This window comes from Perognathus longimembris, chromosome 6, assembly GCF_023159225.1.
Source record: "Perognathus longimembris pacificus isolate PPM17 chromosome 6, ASM2315922v1, whole genome shotgun sequence".
NCBI classification, from domain to species: Eukaryota; Metazoa; Chordata; class Mammalia; order Rodentia; family Heteromyidae; genus Perognathus; species Perognathus longimembris.
In genome coordinates, this window is record NC_063166.1 from 12,463,651 (window position 1) to 12,480,816 (window position 17,166).

At 56.3% G+C, this 17,166-nt stretch overlaps 1 protein-coding gene across 2 annotated transcripts in view; it reads left to right on the forward strand.

The window, feature by feature from the left end:
* Positions 1-17,166, forward strand: part of Grm4 (glutamate metabotropic receptor 4) — an 85,949-nt gene that overhangs the window by 19,773 nt on the left and 49,010 nt on the right. For both annotated transcript variants that reach the window (XM_048347944.1, XM_048347945.1), the window contains one exon: positions 11,760-11,976. In XM_048347944.1, the coding sequence (XP_048203901.1) occupies positions 11,760-11,976 (217 nt within the window). The remainder of the gene's footprint in view (positions 1-11,759; positions 11,977-17,166) is intronic.

Consider the following 17,166-nt stretch of genomic DNA (forward strand, 5'->3'; position numbering starts at 1 on the left):
TGAACCTCTACTTCCAGCTCTTTTGCTGGTTTATTGGAGATAAGAGCCTCACAAACTTTACTGCCAGGCTGGCCTTGAACCATGATTCTCAGGTCTCGGCCTCCTGAGTAGCTAGGATGACAGGCATGAGTCACTGGAGACTTTGAAAAGTGTAAGCACCCATTCTCCTATGTGACCTTCACCTTGAACTGGACAACAGCAGATGTTCCCTGTGGTGCCCGCTTGACAGATGAGGAGACCCATGCTCCGTAGCATGGTGACTTGCCCTGAGTCGCACAGTGACCCGTTTCTAACCTCCAGAAACCTGTCTCTGAGCCCTCCTGGGCCCAAGGTTCAGGAGGTAGCGCCCCATGGGTCTGTGTCTTGACCCTGGCCCCTTCTGCTTTGGCCTTGGGCTCCTGCTATCCCGGCACTCGCTCCTTTCCCCCTGCAGGATAGCTCCTGACAAGGTGCCGGAGTCAGCATGTAAACCTGCAAAAGTGAGTGTAATTTATTGATCTACATTTGGCTTATGAAATAGGACAAGTGCTGATTTGAGGATCTTGTTTGCTCTCGGCCTGGCGCCCGCCGCTCCCCCCGCCGCCTTCCAGCTCTTATCTGCCGCCAGCCTCAGCCCGGTTTCTTTGTTAGTGGGCAGAGCCAGCCTCACTTCTGGCCCTCCATTCTCCCCCAGCTCCCTCCCGCCTCACAGGGTGAGGGTGGGGGCGTGTTGGCTGGGCTCCTAAGAACAGATATAGTGTTTAAAAGGGTGAGACAAGGGCCTGAATAGTGTGCCTTCTGGGGGAATATTTGTTCAAAGGCCCCATTGCTTCGTCTGTCTGGTTCTCTCCCGGAAAACATAGTTCAGAACAGCTGGGAAATTCATCTAAGAGTCTGAATGTTCTCCTGATAAGAGACTGAGCAGCCAAGGAGGGGAGACTGAGGCAGCTCCCAGTGATTACCTTCAGGGCTGTCGTGGGGAGGCGGGGGTGGACAAACTGCAAGCAGTCCCAGGAGGTAAGGGAGGGTGGAGGAGGGAGGAGAATCTCAGAGCACCGTCCATGTGCTGGCCACAGGCTTCAGTCACATACTGTCTAGACCAGGCCCAGGCAGAGCATCAGGCCGAGAGACAGTCAGAGCTGGCAGCTGACCGGCTCTGTGTCCCTTTGAGGCTGAGACGTCACGGGTGGAGGTGAAGTCAGAGGTCCTGCCTGTGGAAATCCTCTGTTAAAACCCCAAGTGTTGATGATTTTGACAGTGCTCTGTGCACAAGTATAAAGGTATTTTGTTAACACCACCTGTTGCGCTCCCAGAAGAAAGCTGATGAGTATTCTTTGCGAAGGGAACTCCTGCTTCTGCGCAGCTTGAATGTTTGGAGCTTTGGTTTCAGGACAATGCCAATTCTGTGAGTGTGTGTGTGTGTCTGTGTGTGTGTGTGCGCGCGTGTGTGTGCGTGTATGTGTGTGCTGGGATGGGGCTTGAACTCCAGCATAGGTGCTGTCCCTTAGAGTTTTTGCTCAAGGCTGGCGCTTTATCACTTGAGCCAAAGCTCTACTTCTGACTTTTTGGCTTTTCTGCCTGGCCTGGCTTTGAACCATGATCTTTTGGTCTCAGCTTCCTGAGTAGTTGGGATCATAGGTGTGAGCTACTGGAGCCCAGCTACAATACCAGTTCTTCTAAGCTAGCTCCTCATGGTGCTATCAGGAGACAAGAGGGGCCGATGGGCCTTGGGCGCCATGCAGGGGTCAGGGGACAGGCAAGGGTCCTGGGGAGGGGCTTTGACCTGGACCACGGGGCATCGGAAGTTGTGCCTCCACACCACCGGGCCCATGACCTTGGAGGAAGAAGTCAGGGCACGGGGCTTCTCCTGCAGCCTCGGGTGGGGTTGGTGATCCTCATTAAAAGCTTGGATCTAAAAGGCTTGATGATGGAATTTCTAATTAAATCAATTCCATCTCATCTGGGAGACAGAGGTTTGCATACGATAAGCATGAAATTAATAATTATGTTTAGAAATTAGCCATTACTCAAAGCAGAGCCATTTACACAACCCTCTGGGGCCCTGGCCACACCTCTGCCCTGTCCTTTGTGTTGGAGACAGATGGGCTGCTTCAACCTGTGAGGTGACAGCTGGGATTAGAGCCAGGACTGAGCCAAGGCAGGAAGCAGACCGTCCCCACAGCCAACCTAGGATCCTGTCTCGCAGGAGACATGGGCTCCCTGGTTGACTAAAGCCCCCCCCCCGCCCCGCATCACTCTCAGATTCTATGTGCATGTGTGTGTGCACATGCCCTCCATGTAAGGAGGAGACAGGTTTCATTTCACGGTAGAATGGGAGCCAGTCTCTTTAGTTCAAATTCTGGCTCAGCCACCCTAAGTAACCTTGGGCAAGTTACTTAACCCCTCAGTATCTCAGTTTTAGAAACATGGGGAGAATTAAGAGGACCTACTTAACAGGATTTTTCTAAGATTGAAGGTAGTAACTTCTATAAAACTACTCAGGACGCCAAGTGTAGTGGCTCACCTCTGTAATTCTAGCTACTTGAGTTGGACGGATCAGAGTTCAAGGCTAGGCTAGTAAAAAGTTTATAAGACCCTATCTCAGGGCTGGGAATATGGCCTAGTGGTAGAGTGCTTGCCTCGTATACATAAAGCCTTGGGTTCGATTCCTTAGCACCACATATATAGAATACGGCCAGAAGGGACACTGTGGCTCAAGTGGCAGAGTGCTAGCCTTGAGCAAAAGGAAGCCAGGGACAGTGCTCAGCCCTTGAGTTCAAGCCCCAGGACTGGCCAAAAAACAAAAAACAAACAAACAAACAAAAAAGACCCTATCTCAGCCCATACAAAATTGGCATGGTGGCCTAAGTGTGTCATTCCAGCTATGTGGGAAGTATAAACAGCAGGATTGTAGTCTAGGCCAGCCCAGAGGAAGGAAAAAAAAAGAGAGAGATCTTATTTGAAAAACAATGAAAACTAAAGAAAGGAGATGGGGCTCAGGTGGTACAGTGCCTGCTTAGAAATGGTGAGGCCCCGAGTTCAAGCCCCAATACCCTGCTTCTCTCCTAAAACGCTCCTTAAGAACCACTCAGGGCACTTGTTGGCGCATAGTAATCATCTAATAAACATTAGGTATGCTGCCTCTGGTTTCATATGTACATACATTATAAGAATTTAATTCAAGCTGGGCTTCCTAGTTACTCAGGAGGCTGAGATCTGAGGATCACGGTTTGAAGCCAGCCCGGGCAGGAAAGTCTGTAAGACTCCTATCTTCAATAAACTACTCAGAAAAAGCCAGAAGTGGCACCGTAGCTCAAGTGGTAGAGCACTAACCTTGAGAGGCTCAGGGACAGCCTTGGGTTCAATCCGTAGGACTGGCAAAAACAAAGCAAAACAAAACAAAAAAACCCCATTCAATTCCTTTTATTCCCATCTAGCCTGTGATACAGGTAAACCTGACACCCCCCACCCCCGCAAGATGGAGATAAATGAGTCATGATGCTGGTGTCTAGATTAGTCAGTACAGATGAGGTGAGGCTGCAGAAATAACCAGCTCCTGAGAACATAAACAGTACTCTGTGCTCTGTGGGTGGTCTCAGTGCTCTGCCAGTCTCCTCCGGGGCCCAGGCTGGCATGGGACTTGGCTGTTGCAGTAGTGGAGGGGACTGTGTACCATGGGGTCTTACACCTGCGGTGACATACTTGCTCCCAGCTCACTAAGTAGCACTTGCCGTGTGGCCCTGGCTGACCACAGGGGCAGGGGCTTAGAATGTTACGTGTGCCAGCAGGCAGAGAGCTGGGCATATTTGGTCAGTGGCTCCAGTGAGCAGCCCCCTCTCCCCCTTACCCCAATTAGCTATGTGTGTGTACAGGTATGCCCTTCTTACCAATACCCTATCATCCCGGCTACTCAAGAGGTTGAGATCTGAGAATCACGGTTCAAAGCCAGCCGGGGCAGCAAAGTCCCTGAGACTCCTTTTTTTTTTTTTTTTTTTTTTTTTGCCAGTCCTGGGGCTTGGACTCAGGGCCTGAGCACTGTCCCTGGCTTCTTTTTGCTCAAGGATAGCACTCTGCCACTTGAGCCACAGCGCCCACTTCTGGCCATTTTCTATATATGTGGTGCTGGGGAATCAAACCCAGGGCTTCATGTATAAGAGGCAAGCGCTCTTGCCACTAGGCCATATTCCGAGCCCCTCCCTGATACTCTTATATCCAATTAACCACCGGAAAACTGGAGGTGGCGCTGTGGCTCAAGTGGTAGAGTGCTAGCCCTGAGCTGAAGAGCTCAGGGGTAGCACTCAGGCCCTGAGTTCAAGCCCCACAACTGAAAAAGAAAAAAAACAAAAGAATGTCTCAGTTATGGAGGCAGAAGAGAGGTCCAGGGTTCCTGGTGTCAGGGCAGAGCAGAACAGGGCCAGGCCTCTGGGGTAGTAACATCCAGGGGCTCAGCAGGCCTGACTGATGGCACTGGGTCCATAGGCCACAGGCCTAAGGTCAGACAGGGGCTGTGGCTGGGCTGGGTGTTAGTTGTGGCTGACCACAGAGCAGAACACTAACTAAGCACTGATGAATGATGTCCTGGCCTGGCTTGAATTCCCAGGGTCTGGGGGAGGTGACTAGGCCCTAAATGGCTCCAGCAGGTGTGGGAAAGATGACTGCCAAGGAGTAGCCCCAGCGTGTAGGCCCTGGAGGAGCCTAGGTTTGCCCATCTGGGTGCGCCAGTCCTTCCAAACACTACTAGTACGCCAGGTGCTGATGGCTCACGCCTGTAATCCTAATTATTCAGAAGGATGAGATCTGAGGATTATGGTGTGAAGCCAGCTCAGGCAACAAAAAGACAGAATTGGAAGTGTAGCTCAGGTGGCAGAGTGCCAGCCCTGAGTGCAAACCCAAGTGGGAACATGCAGCCCTGCGTTCCAACCCCAAGGCCAGCACAAAAGAAAAAGACCACCGGTGCTGCTCGCTGTTCTCCCTGTCTTGCAAGTGGGTTCTTCGTTGGGGCACAAGTGCATATGGCCTCATGGCCTGTCCCAAGCTGTTGGGATACCTGCCTGAGGTAGCCTGGTAGGGCAGGCAAGGCCCCCGTCAGCTGCCAAGCCTCTACTGTCCATCTCACAAGATGTCCCTGGCCGACTGCCCTCCTCCTTAGCCTCTGCTTCAGCCTCTGTCTCTGCTGTCCCAAGGCAGTTTGCACTCACCTTAGACCTTTTCCTAATACATAACTTGTATCCAAATGCTGCAGGTAGCTCTGAAATGGCTCCTGGGCCATTTGCTTTGCTAGAAGCTCCGCAGTGTTCTGTACTGTGCCCCTGTCTCCTGCTAGATGGCCAGAACTGCCTGTCTACCACCCCCCCCCATCCCTGTGCAGGCTCAGGGCTATTCTGCTTCCCTGGGTCCCCTCCCCCTGTTAGATGTCCAGCTCCCTGGTACTCCTGGAATGCCCCTACCGGCTGTGGCATGGCCTGGGGAGGCTCTTGTGGCTCCGTCCATGAGCCCTGGGGCATGGCCTCCAGCTCCATGACTGCCCCCATTCCCACACCCTGGCCTGGGCCCCTCTAGGCTGCGGTCTATGGCTGCTTGATCGCTGGGATTGGTACTGGGGCTCTGCTCACCCTACTGACACGCAGACAGGGCTGCAGAGGGAGGAAGGGCGGCAGGGCGCTGGGAGCCTGCGTGCAGCCTCCTCTGTTTCCGAGGTCTGGGTTTTACAGCAGAGGCCCATGGGAGATACCTGGGGGAGGCGGGCAGGGTGTCTGGTAAGGGACGGTGAGGCAGCCAGGCCCTCTCCCCTTTGGCTAGCTTCCCTGCACCGCAGAGCCCCACCCTCCTGCCTTTTATGTACCTGAAAGCCTTGCTGCCTTTTATCTGAGAAGAAAACAGCTCTCCTGAGAGCCAGGCGGGCAGCGAGGACTTGAGGCAGCAGAATCAGGGGGGCAAGGAGCGGGCAGCAAGCTGGCCCGTGCTGGCCCAGGATTTTCCTGCTCCTCAGTGGGGAGTGGTGGCTGAGGACGGGGGCTTCAAGGATCTGGCCATGGGCGTAAGGAGAGCAGTATGAAGGGGTGGTGAGGAGGGAGCAGAGCAGCCCACCCAGTGCCTGGCTTCTGATGGCCCTGGGTCATCTCGCGGAACCTCAGTTTCCTCATCTGTAAAATGGGCACAATGGTCCAAGCCATGTTCACCTGTTTGATAAGATCGTGCATGTGTGGTGGGCCCTTATAGGTGTTGTCCTAAGTCTTTTTCATCTATCTAGGGATAACGCTCTCTGTCATTATTGTGAGCCCCAAGTCATAATTGTAGGGGAACAAACAGGTCTCAGGAGGCCCCCTACTTGCCTCAGAGTCACATCAGAACAGCAAGGCTGGGTTACATTGCCTGTGTTAGCAGGCTGGCTCCAGAACATTCTGGAAGTTTGTGCTCTGCATGAGGCTTAAGGAAGAGTACTGTACCTTGGCTCCCGCCACGGAGATCCCCGATGTCTATGGCCATGGCCTTGGACTTCTGGTCACTTGGCTACAGGAGAACGTGGTCCTATGGAGGACAGGGGGAAGACTTCAACCTGGCTGCTCAGAACGCTCTTGGACAGAGCCCTGGGCTCTGGGGACCATGGGATTGCATCCTGTGAGCAATGAGCACTAGGAAGACCCCACCTCTGCCCCCGTGGATGGCACAGGACACGGATGGCCGCTCTCTGAAGGGAGCCTCGGATTCTGCTGCTTGAATACCCAGTGGCCCAGAGCCAGGTGGGTCTCAGCACAGCAGGTGTGTTCACCCAGACACTCCTCCGCGTGAAATGTCCTTCCTCAGGTATCCACATGGCTCCCTCCTTCCTAGCATCCTGACTCAAAGCCACTTTGTAAGTGAGAGTGCCGCCCTCACTCTCCATACACTTCCCTCTTCTTCCTTTTCCTCCTCCTAAAAAAAAAAGATCAGGCACTGGTGGCTCACACCTGTAATCCAAGCTACTCAGGAGTCTGAGATCTGAGGACTATGATTCCAAGCCAGCCAGGCAGACAAATGTGAGAGATTCATCTCCAAGTAGGCCGCTAAAAGCCAGAAGTGGATGGGGTAGTCTAACTGATAGAGCACCAGCCATGAGCAGAAAAACCCTGGAGTTCAAGCCTGCCACACACACACTGTGTGTGTGTGTGTGTGTGTGTGTGTGTGTCTGTGTGTGTGTGTGTCTGTGTGTGTGTGTTGATACTGATACTGGGGCTTGAACTCAGGGCCTGGGTGCTGTCTCTTACCTTTTTTGTTCAAGGCTGGTGTTCTACTACTTGAGCCATACTTCCGCTCTGGCTTTTTGTAGTTAGAGATAAGAATGTCATGGTCTTTCCTGCTTTGGTGGCTTTGAACTGTAATCTTCAGGTCTCAGCCTCTTGAGAAGGTAGGATTACAGGTGTGAGCCATTGGCACCTGGCTGCTTATTATCTTTGAGACAGAATCTTACTTTGTAGTCTAGGCTGGTCTTGAACTTGAGATTCCCTACCCTCTACCTCCTGAGGACTAGCATTACAGGCATGAGCCACCATACCTGGCTTCTCCTGTTCGTGATGTCCATTGGAACCCTCAGAATTTCCCTCCTCCCTGCCTGGAGTCTGAGCTCGGGCTTGGGAGGGCAGGTTTCTGCTGTCTGCGTGGGCACCGAGGGCCACACTGGCATGCTGCTAGTGCTGGTGACTGTTTGCAGAGGGATGAATGAATGGGTGGGGGCATAGGCTCCGGCACGTGCTGTGTACACGCACACACGCACCGAGATGCCCTGGGAACCCATCTTTATTGCTGCTCAATCCCAGAAGCAGCTTTTGTCTTTTCCCATGTGGCCCAGATCTCCTGTCATTCTAGTGGAGGGGGGGAAGGAGAGGAAGGGGAGGGGGAGGCAGGCTCATTCATGCATTCCCTTCCCCTCAGAGTCTCCCACCATTGTCCCAGCCTGAGTTCTTCTGCTGACCAACTGTGTCACTGAGAGGTTCAAGATCCCCCCCCTCCCCAATGGGCCAAACTAACGGAGTGTTTTCCCACCAGCGTCTTGCCTCCCCTGCAGGTGTCTCCCAGGATTCAGCAGGTGCCAACCGGCATCTGGGTGCCATGAGTCCTGCCCACCTCTGCTTCACCCCAGATAGCCTAGCCTTGCGCAACAAAGAGCAAGGAGTAAGACAAATCGATGGAGAGTCATGATGCCAGGGAGGGCTCCAGTGCCCCCACACTGGGTGCTATGGGAGGCTGGGCGGTCCCCGGAGGGCCCAGGGGGGCTTCCTGAAGGAAGCCATGTCTGAGCTCTCTTCCAGGAAGGGTTTGGTGCAGGCCGAGAGGCAGCCCTGGCACAAGGTCCTGAGGCTGGCTGGGGACTGCTGGGCTTGAACAGTGTCCTTGTCCTCAACACTTCGATTGGCACAAGGCACACGGTAGGGGGTCTGTGTGTAGCCCAGGGGAGGGTGGAGGCCGGGCTGGGCAGCCGGCCGTGCTGCCCGCCTCAGTGGGAGAGGTGAGGGACATCTCTGAGGTGAATGTAAATGGAGCGTTCCCTCCCCCTCCAGCGGGGCTGCAGACCTGGAGGGTGGAAGATGCATCAGAGTCCCACATGGCCAGGTTGTCACTGCCGCCTGCTCACAGGCAGACTGGCAGGTTCACCCCGTGCCCCGTGCCTGGCGTCCCTGGCCCCTCCCCCACTCCAGGCTGGGGCAGAGCCGGGTGGGCAGGCAAGTTAGCATTCTCAGGATGTCCCCATGACAGTGACAATGGTGTGACTGTGGGGAGAGCTTGGGCAGGCAGACAGGCAGGGCAGGTCCTGGGAGGACCTGGCTGCAGGGAGAAGCAGGAGAGGGGGTAGGACGGGGGGCCTGGGGAGGGGGGCGCTCAGCTCTGCAGAGAGCCAGCGGGAGCAGCTATTCCGGTGGTCACATGAATCCCTCATGTGGCTGTCACAGTCTTATTATTCAACAGCTACTGTCACTGACCCCATGTGCAACTTAAAGAGACTGTGGCCCAGAGAGGAGACACAATCTGCCCCAAGGTCCAGCTGCAGAGCAGCAGAGTGGGGATTTGAACCCCATCTCAGCTTGATAGCATCTCCCTAGGACACTTAGAAACCCGTGGGGGGAGGGGATGAGGAACGGGAGATGGGAGTAGGGTGCATGTAGTAGCTGGGGGGCAGAAGGCTCCGGTTCCTATCTGTGCTGGGCCTGGGCCCAACACCTGGACACACAGCTGGCCATCCATCACTGCTTGTAGCAAGGGTCTGACTGGAAGGGGGGAAGGGCTTGGAAGGAAGAATTCCAGGGCTTCCACCCCTGTCTGCCTCCAGCGTGGCGGTCTAGACTCCCGACCCGGGTCCCCTAGACTAACCCCTGCCTGTGTTCTGGAAGTATCCAAAGCGGAGCTCCCTCAGGAGGGAGTAGATACAGCTGTGGCTGTCAGCCCAGGACCTGACAGACAGGCAAATTGTCAAGCAGACGGATATGTGGACAGCGCCTCTCAGGGGTGTGGGAGAAGGGGGGCTACCTGTCAATGTCCTCCCCTGCTCGTTCTGGCTCCAGCCCCCAGTTCAGGGTATATCAGGAGGGCAGCCTAGCATTTCATTTTGCTTTTTTTTTTTTAATTTAAAAGCTCTTAAAAATGGGCACTTCATATATATATAGCAGGCACCAAACAATTGTCAGTTTCTTCTTCCTCCCTCCCCATCTCCCATCCTCACCCCTGGTTCCTGTTTTATTGTTTTTTTTTTTAAGATTTTTATTAGCATATTTTAATTGTACAAGGAGAACTTCATTGTGACATTTCTGTGCATGCATAGTCCCCCGTCCTCTTCCTCCCGCTCTGCCCCCCTCAATTTCTTCCAGGCAGACCTCACAACACCATGTCACCTCAGTGTATCTTTAAGTAAATGGTTGTTCTGGACTTGGGACACTGTTTCCCCAGGACATTTGGCCCCACGTGGTGATATTTTCGGAGGAGAATGTGCTACAGACATGGAGTGAGTGGAGGTGCAGTGCAGCCCCCCTCCTACCCCCCACCAGGGGCTGAGACCCTGCTCTAAAGCTGCAGCCACCTCCCCCTCCTGCCCCTCGGCGTAGCCAGCTCTGGTATTGATCCGGGATAGGATCGCTGATGGAGTCACATCTCGGAGGGCGGCTGTCTGCCTGCAGCGCGTGCCCCAGGGCAGTCAGTCAGGCTTGTGACGCTGCTGACAGACGTGGGAAAGGGAACCCATCCAATCGTGTGATGTGGTGCGTGGCTGTAGACTCCAGATGGCAGGGGGCAGGAGGGGAACGGCCCAGCCCAACCCGGCGCCCAGTTCCCTGTTCCCCGGCACCACCCCTTGGCGAGGGCCCTGTTTTGCTTCAGAGCAGCACACGTCTATGCCCCTCCTCATGTGCACAGACGTGCCTGTCCCCCTGGTTGCCATTGTTTTGACCCGGCCATGTCTTGGAGAACAGAGGAAGATGCCTCATTCTTTTTTCATCGCGGTGTGACATTCCTTGATGGCTGCCACTGCTTTAACCATCCTCTCTTGATGCACGTGTAGGTTGTTACCAAAGTTTTGCTGTTGCATACAGTACCACAATGAATTGCTTAATGTACTCGTGTGTGTGTGTGTGTGTGTGTGTGTGTGTGTGTGTGTGTTACTGGGATGAACTCAGGGCCTCACATTTGCTAGGAAGGCACTATGCCACTGAGACCACTGAGTCACATCTTCAGTCTTTAAAAAAAAAAATCAATTGTGGGGCTTGAACTCTGGGCCTGGGTGCTGCCCCTGATCTCTTCAGCTCAAGGCTAGCACTCTGCTACTTGAGCCACAGCGTCACTTCTGGTTTTCTGGTGGTTCATTGGAGATAAGAGTCTCACAGACTTTCCTGCCCAGGCTGGCTTTTGAACCGCAATCCTCAGATCTCAGCCTCTTGAGTAGCTAGGATTCCAGGTGTGAGCCACCTGCACCAGGCTGGTGTCTGGCTCTGTGCTCACTGCTGAGCTCAGCCCTCTGCCTGTCCCTAGGAGGGCGAGGATGGGGCAGAGGCTGGGGGGACCTGGGTGTGCCCTGCAGTTGGGCCTCGCTGGGCCCTGTGAGCAGATGGAGAGAAGGGACTTCTCTGAGGCCCCTTGCCCCCTGCACTTCCTCCCATGGGTGTGGGCGTGGGTCAGGGAGCTGGGACCTGGGCTCGCTCGCTCTCCTCTGAGCTGGGCAGGAGGCAGTTGTTGAGCCCAGAAACCCGCTGTTTGGTCAGTACCGAGGGTGCTCCTGGGGCCAGAGGTTGGACCAAACAACACCCTAGGATCCCTGTGGCACTCATCTCCCCACCTTGAACCCCACGCTGAACTCCTTCTCCACCTGGACGTCTCCCCCAGTCTGGCTTCTCCTAGCTGGTGGTGTAACTCCTGGCATGGCGCTGGGAGGGGGCTTTGGGGCCCGTCAGTCGCAGGATCTGGGAAAGCGGGTGGGAGGACTCTGGGGGAGGAGGCTGGATCATCTCACTCTGTCTCTCCTCAGCCTTACCCCTGCGGGGGTGGACAGGATCTGGGATTGCTGAGGGGCGAGAGGTGGGTGGCCCGGACCCCCACCACAGCTGAGGCAGGGCTGACCACTATGCAGTAGCCATCCTGTTTCTTCCTGGGTCCGGTGGGGCTGGACATATCCTGCCCATGTTATGGGGTCCCCAAAGGGTGAGGGAGTCTGTGCCCCTGATAGCACCGTGGGGAGGAGGGAGGTTGGTGTGTAGGGGCACGGTGCTGGCTGGGTGGGGTGGGCTGCCAGTTGCCCCCTCAGTGTTCCCTCTCATTCCCCCCAGATCCCCCAGATCAGCTACGCCTCCACCGCCCCCGACCTGAGCGACAACAGCCGCTACGACTTCTTCTCCCGCGTGGTGCCCTCGGACACGTTCCAGGCCCAGGCCATGGTGGACATTGTCCGTGCCCTCAAGTGGAACTATGTGTCCACGCTGGCCTCGGAGGGCAGCTACGGCGAGAGCGGCGTGGAGGCCTTCATCCAGAAGTCCCGCGAGGATGGTGAGTGAGGTGCCCCTGGCTGTGCCTGGGGAAGGGGTGTCGCTGCAGGGCAGTGGTGAGGGGGGCCAGGCGGGACGTGAGCTCGGCCACCCCCAGCCACACCTCTTGTGGGCCTCAGTCTCTCCTTTGAGCTGGATTAGAACCAGTTTCCTGGCTGCCAGGTAGTCGTGGGGGGCGGTGAGGCCCTTTGCAGACATGGCTAGCCGAGGAGGAGGGGCTGTGCGATGCAGCGATCCTAACGTGTGTGTGTGTGTGTGTGTGTGTGTGTGTGTGTGTCCTCTCCTCATGCCAGTGGGTGGGTTGTGTTGGTTTGGGCCTCCATGAAGATGTTGTCCCTGCTGATGGGATGCACGTGACTTTGGGTGTGTGGCTGGCTCTCCTCTGGTCTCTGCCTAGTTTGTGTTACCTACACTGCCTCCCTCAGTGGCTCCTGAGTCTAAGCTTTCAGGACAAGGGTTGACATGAGCCCCTGCCTGGGGCCCCCGGGGGGAGGCGGGGATCCCTATGCCCAGCCAGGCGGCCCGGCCCATCCTGCAAAGCCCTTCCACCCACTCCCGGCCTTGTGCAAGGCCCTGTCTCTAAGTAGCACACCTGCCACTCTTCACCTTGGACTGTGGTGTCCCTATATTTATACCTGCAGGGCTCCAGGACTCTAATTGCTTTTCCTAAGGACCATAGTGTCCAGAGGCTGAGGCTGGTAACACCCCGCAGGCGTAATCCTGCCATAAATCTCCGACGAGCCCCTTTAATTGTACAGCTGAAGCTGCCTGGGTGCCACAGCTCAGCGGAGGGGCGGCGGGAAGTAGGCCGGGGTTGACTGATGGCCCTTGGGTTCTCCTCACCTCGCAGCCTGAAGCAGGGGAGGAGCAGGCCGGCCGGACCTGTCCACCTGCAGGTAGCTGGCAGCAGCACCTTAGGAGCCTGAGTGACAGCGTCAAAATGGAGCCACAGTCCCCTATCTCCCTACCCCTCTGGCAGCCCACACATCTGTCCTTCTATGGCGGGCGGGGTGGGGGGGAGAGGGATGACACCCACCTCTGTCCAGGTCACGCCCCCCTCATATACTCTGCTTCCTGTCCTCCCAATGGCTGATTTCTCCCACAAGCAAGTCTGCTGCCTCTTGTTTAAGGTATGACCTTTGTAGGACTCGGGGACATACGTGGTGGTGGACAGAAGAAGGGACAGAAGGCTCACAGTCGTAGTGTCCATCTGTTCGTCTTTGCCCTAGCCAACCTAGAGGGGCCCCTAGGACTTCCACAGCCCCCACATATTGACCTCTGCTTTCAGGTGACCCCTGACCTATAAGGTTTACAGGAGGGGAAAAAAGAGAAGGCCCTCTCCTCCCCCTCCCCCTAGCCCCCCAGTAACCAGCAGGTCACATGGAACACAGGGGCAGAAACAGGGAAGACTCTGGACTCCAGGATAGAAGTCTTAGCTCTTCTTGTCTCCTTGTTAACTCTGTCTTGTGCCCCTGCTACCCCCCCTCCCTTACTGTGACCCATATGGATCATCCTTGTATCAGACAGATAGACAGACAGAGACACACACGCACACAAACACTGCCGGGAGGGGTGGGAGATGCATCTCAGATATTAGGTTCTGGCTGAAGTAAAAGTATGTGAATTGTTTTTACAAGCAGCTAATCAAGTGCTGCGAGTTAGAAAAAAACAAAGTCTATTCAAGATGTTAAAAAAAAAAAAAAGGCCTCACAGACTAGAAAAACTAGAGAATCAGCTGTTATGCCAGGGTCCCCCGCCCTGAGGGGCCCCCCACACCCGCCACCCCGAGTGCCATCTCCACGTAGCCGAAGGTTCAGCTCCCGCCTGTGCCTGGACCCTCCTTTTGTATCAGCCTTACCACACTTGGCAGGCCTGGGGGCCTGGCTAGCCTTGCCCCACCTGCGGGCAGCTAGCTGTATCCCCCGGCCCCGCCCGTTTAATGGGATTTGATTTGGAGGAAGGTCTTTGGGTGGGTGTAAAAGAAAAGGAGAGAAAGCCTGGCTGCAGCTGGCCAAATTGAAATCAGAATTGAGTGGCTGGTAGAAAGAGGCCGCTGTACCTTGTAGCCTAATCCCTGCGAAAGATTAAAGATGTCTTCGGCCGTATATTGTATTGATTTGTCCTCTGAAGTATAAATCATGTGCAAGTTGCTCAGAGGAGTTGGGGAGGGAGGGGAGCGCACACTGGTCTCCAGCGGGGGGCCCACATCACAGCCAAGGTGAGCTACTTCCCGGGGGCGTCTAGCCTGGGCTGGGCTCTGGGCCCTTCTGTAGAGGAGTAGCCAGGGGTCAGAGAGGGCAAGTGGCTTTCTCAAGGCCTCACAGCCAGAATGTGAAGAGCTGGGGCCAGGCCCTAACTTTGTCCTCCAGAACGAGAGCCCCATCAGTGGGGGCTTACCCGTTGGAAAGCCCAGCTGGTCAGCTCCTGTCATCCTTACCTTCTTTGCTCTGGGCAAATTCTGAGGCCTTGACCAAGCCTAACCTTCGCCAGACCCTCTCCCTTCCCCACTCCTTCTCTCCACGTGTTGAAATCCTGATGAAATACAGCCAGGTGCGCGAGCAGGACGTGAGGAGGCCCGTGGGCCCGGCTCTCCCGCCATCTTCCTGCTTCTCCCTGCTGCCATCACAGTCACTGGCAGGGAGTGGTGAGGCGTCAGGCTCTGTGGCCCTGGGAAAGTTGCTGAGCTCCCTGGATGGCTCCTCCTCTAAGGCTGTCTTCAGAACGAGAGGTGGTGGTGGTGGTGGTGGTGGTGGCAGCGGCGCATGGGCCTGGGGGCTCAGGGATGCCCCCTGGAGGGCTGTCAGGGGGGTCTGGCTGCCTGGCTCTCAGCTGCCCCAGCACTTGGCTGTTCCTAGGGAGGCCTGGGGAGCCAAAGGACCCAAGGGGGCTGTGCTGCGCTGACCCAGGCTGCATATGGGCTCAGGGATGGAGCTAGAGGAGCCAGGCCAGTCTGGTTCTCACCATACTGCGGGTCTGGACTCCAGCAGGTGCGTGTATGTGGAATCTGGACGGTGCCCCCGCCTCTGTGCGTGGTTAGGAGTTGTAAGGGCTTTCCCCTTGTGCATGGTGGCTGGCTGGGAGGCACAGCCTCTCGGGCTGCCTCCCTGTGTGGCTGAGGCCAAGGAAGGCTGCTGGGCGGGTGGAGCCGCTTCCCTCCCAGCTCCTCTGTGGCGCAGCCGGGGATTAGACACGCGGAGCAGGCCTAGCCTGCGCTCCCAAGATAAGGCAAGTGCATCACCAGCAGAGGGAAGGCAGGCAGAGGGGTGGCACAGGCCCGAAGGTGGCCCCGTCCCTTGTGCCCGCCACCTCGGCACACAGGGGTTTAGGGTCTGGAACACCGATTTTTAAGCTGCAGAGCCTCTTCTGATCCCCGGGGTCCTGTACCAAGCCTCGGTTTCCCCCATGAGTGCCCTCACTTTCCAACAGAGGAAATGCAAGGCTCAGGGATGCTAGGGCCCTTGGCGGGGTCACTTGGAAGCACCGAGTCTCAAGATAGCTGTGCTGGGCAGAGCTGGGCCAGGCTGGAGCTCAGAGCGGTGGAGGGGCTCCCCTGAGCGGCTCCCCGCCCGCAAGCCAGAAGGGCAGGAGTGGAACCTCGTGCAGGGGGTCTCCTGGGCCACTTCCCTGGCTGACCTTGTGTCTGTCCCCTGTCCCCTCCCTCTGCTCCAGCTACACCAGCCTCCTTATTGGCTCTCAAACATGGCGGCAGGAGCTTACCTCGGGGCCTTTGCACCGGTTGGTCTCCTGCCCTGGAAGGGGTTTATCCACCAGGTCCACATCCTTGGTATGCTCAAGTTACCCTTCTTCAGAGAGGCCTCTCTGATCTAACTCAGCCCTTCTTCACTATTTCCCCCACTTCTTGTGTCCAGCTTGGTTTCTCTTTATAGTGCCGGGCTAATTAACGTATTTTCTATCCTACGGTCCACCGGGCAAGGATTTTTTGCCTTGTTTGTTTCCTGTTGCACCCCCACTATTTAGCTCAGCCCCTGGTACATAGTAGTTGCTCAATACACATTGGCTGATTGGTTCATTGATCACAAAATGTAGCCTCAAGCCACTCATTTGTTCTTTAGTTCTCCACCTGCCTTGGCTCTTGGAAGTTCATCTCCTAATCTATGACGGGGAAGACTGAGACTGACCATGCAGGGGGCTGCTCAGGCTGCCCTGAGACCCCTCCTCCCCGGTGAACTAACTTGCTCCACCTTCTGCTGATTCACTGAGGACAGACGTCCTGGCCCAGAGGCAGAAGGCACTCAGCAGCCGCATCAGGTTTGCTTGTTTGAAATGTGGGCTTCCCCTCCCCTCATTTCTCAGTGCATTGCCTGAGGTGCCTCACCCCGAGGTGCTTCCTGTGCGGGAGGGAGGGTGCAGGAGAGGCGCAGCCCTTCTTCGGCTGCCCCCGCCCCTCCCCCCCCACCCCGGCTTCCTGGACAGAGCAGGGCAGAGCCTGAGGCAGCGCCCCTGCGTGAGGAAGCCAACACCTCTGGTCCAAATGGCAAGACACAGGGCTGCAGGGCACAGGGAGAGAGGGGTGAAAGGGCAGGCTGAGTGGGAAGCAGTGGGGAAGAGCCTGGAGGCAGGACAGGGCAGAGGGGACCTAGCAAGGGGCTGGCCTGGTGCCTGTGGCCGAGGGACAGGGAGCCCTGCCAGGTGAGCTAAGAACAGTGATGTCCGGCCAAGCCTGTATTTTGAAATACCTCTGCACTTGGGCCACTGTCTGCTTCACCGAGGTGGTGGTGTATTGGTGCCTGCCGCCAATACCAGGTGGCTTGATCTCTTCTGGACCCCAAGGGTCTCGATGCTGAGCTCCCATTTCCCGCAGATGTCCCTTGCATGTCCCCAGACACAGCTGCTCCTCCGTGGGAAGCAGGCAGGGGGGAGAGTGGCTTCCCTGTCACACAGCCTGGTGGTGGCTGCGTCTTCTCTCCACCTCTTCCCCTAGTTCTACGGCCCGGGAGGGACGAGGCCCTGCTCGGGCCCGGGCCCCTCTTCTCCCTTGCACATCACGGCCTCCACAGATGTGGGTGAAGGGCATGGTGAGCAGCCCTGGTCCCTCAGGACCGCGGCAGCCATCTGGGACTTCCTGTCTCTGTGGCAGGTACGGGACTTGGCCTCCCCCTCCCCCGGCCTGTCCCGCGGTCACTGTGGGTGTCCTCTGAAGACTTTGAGTGCACTGGAGTGTTGGACGGCA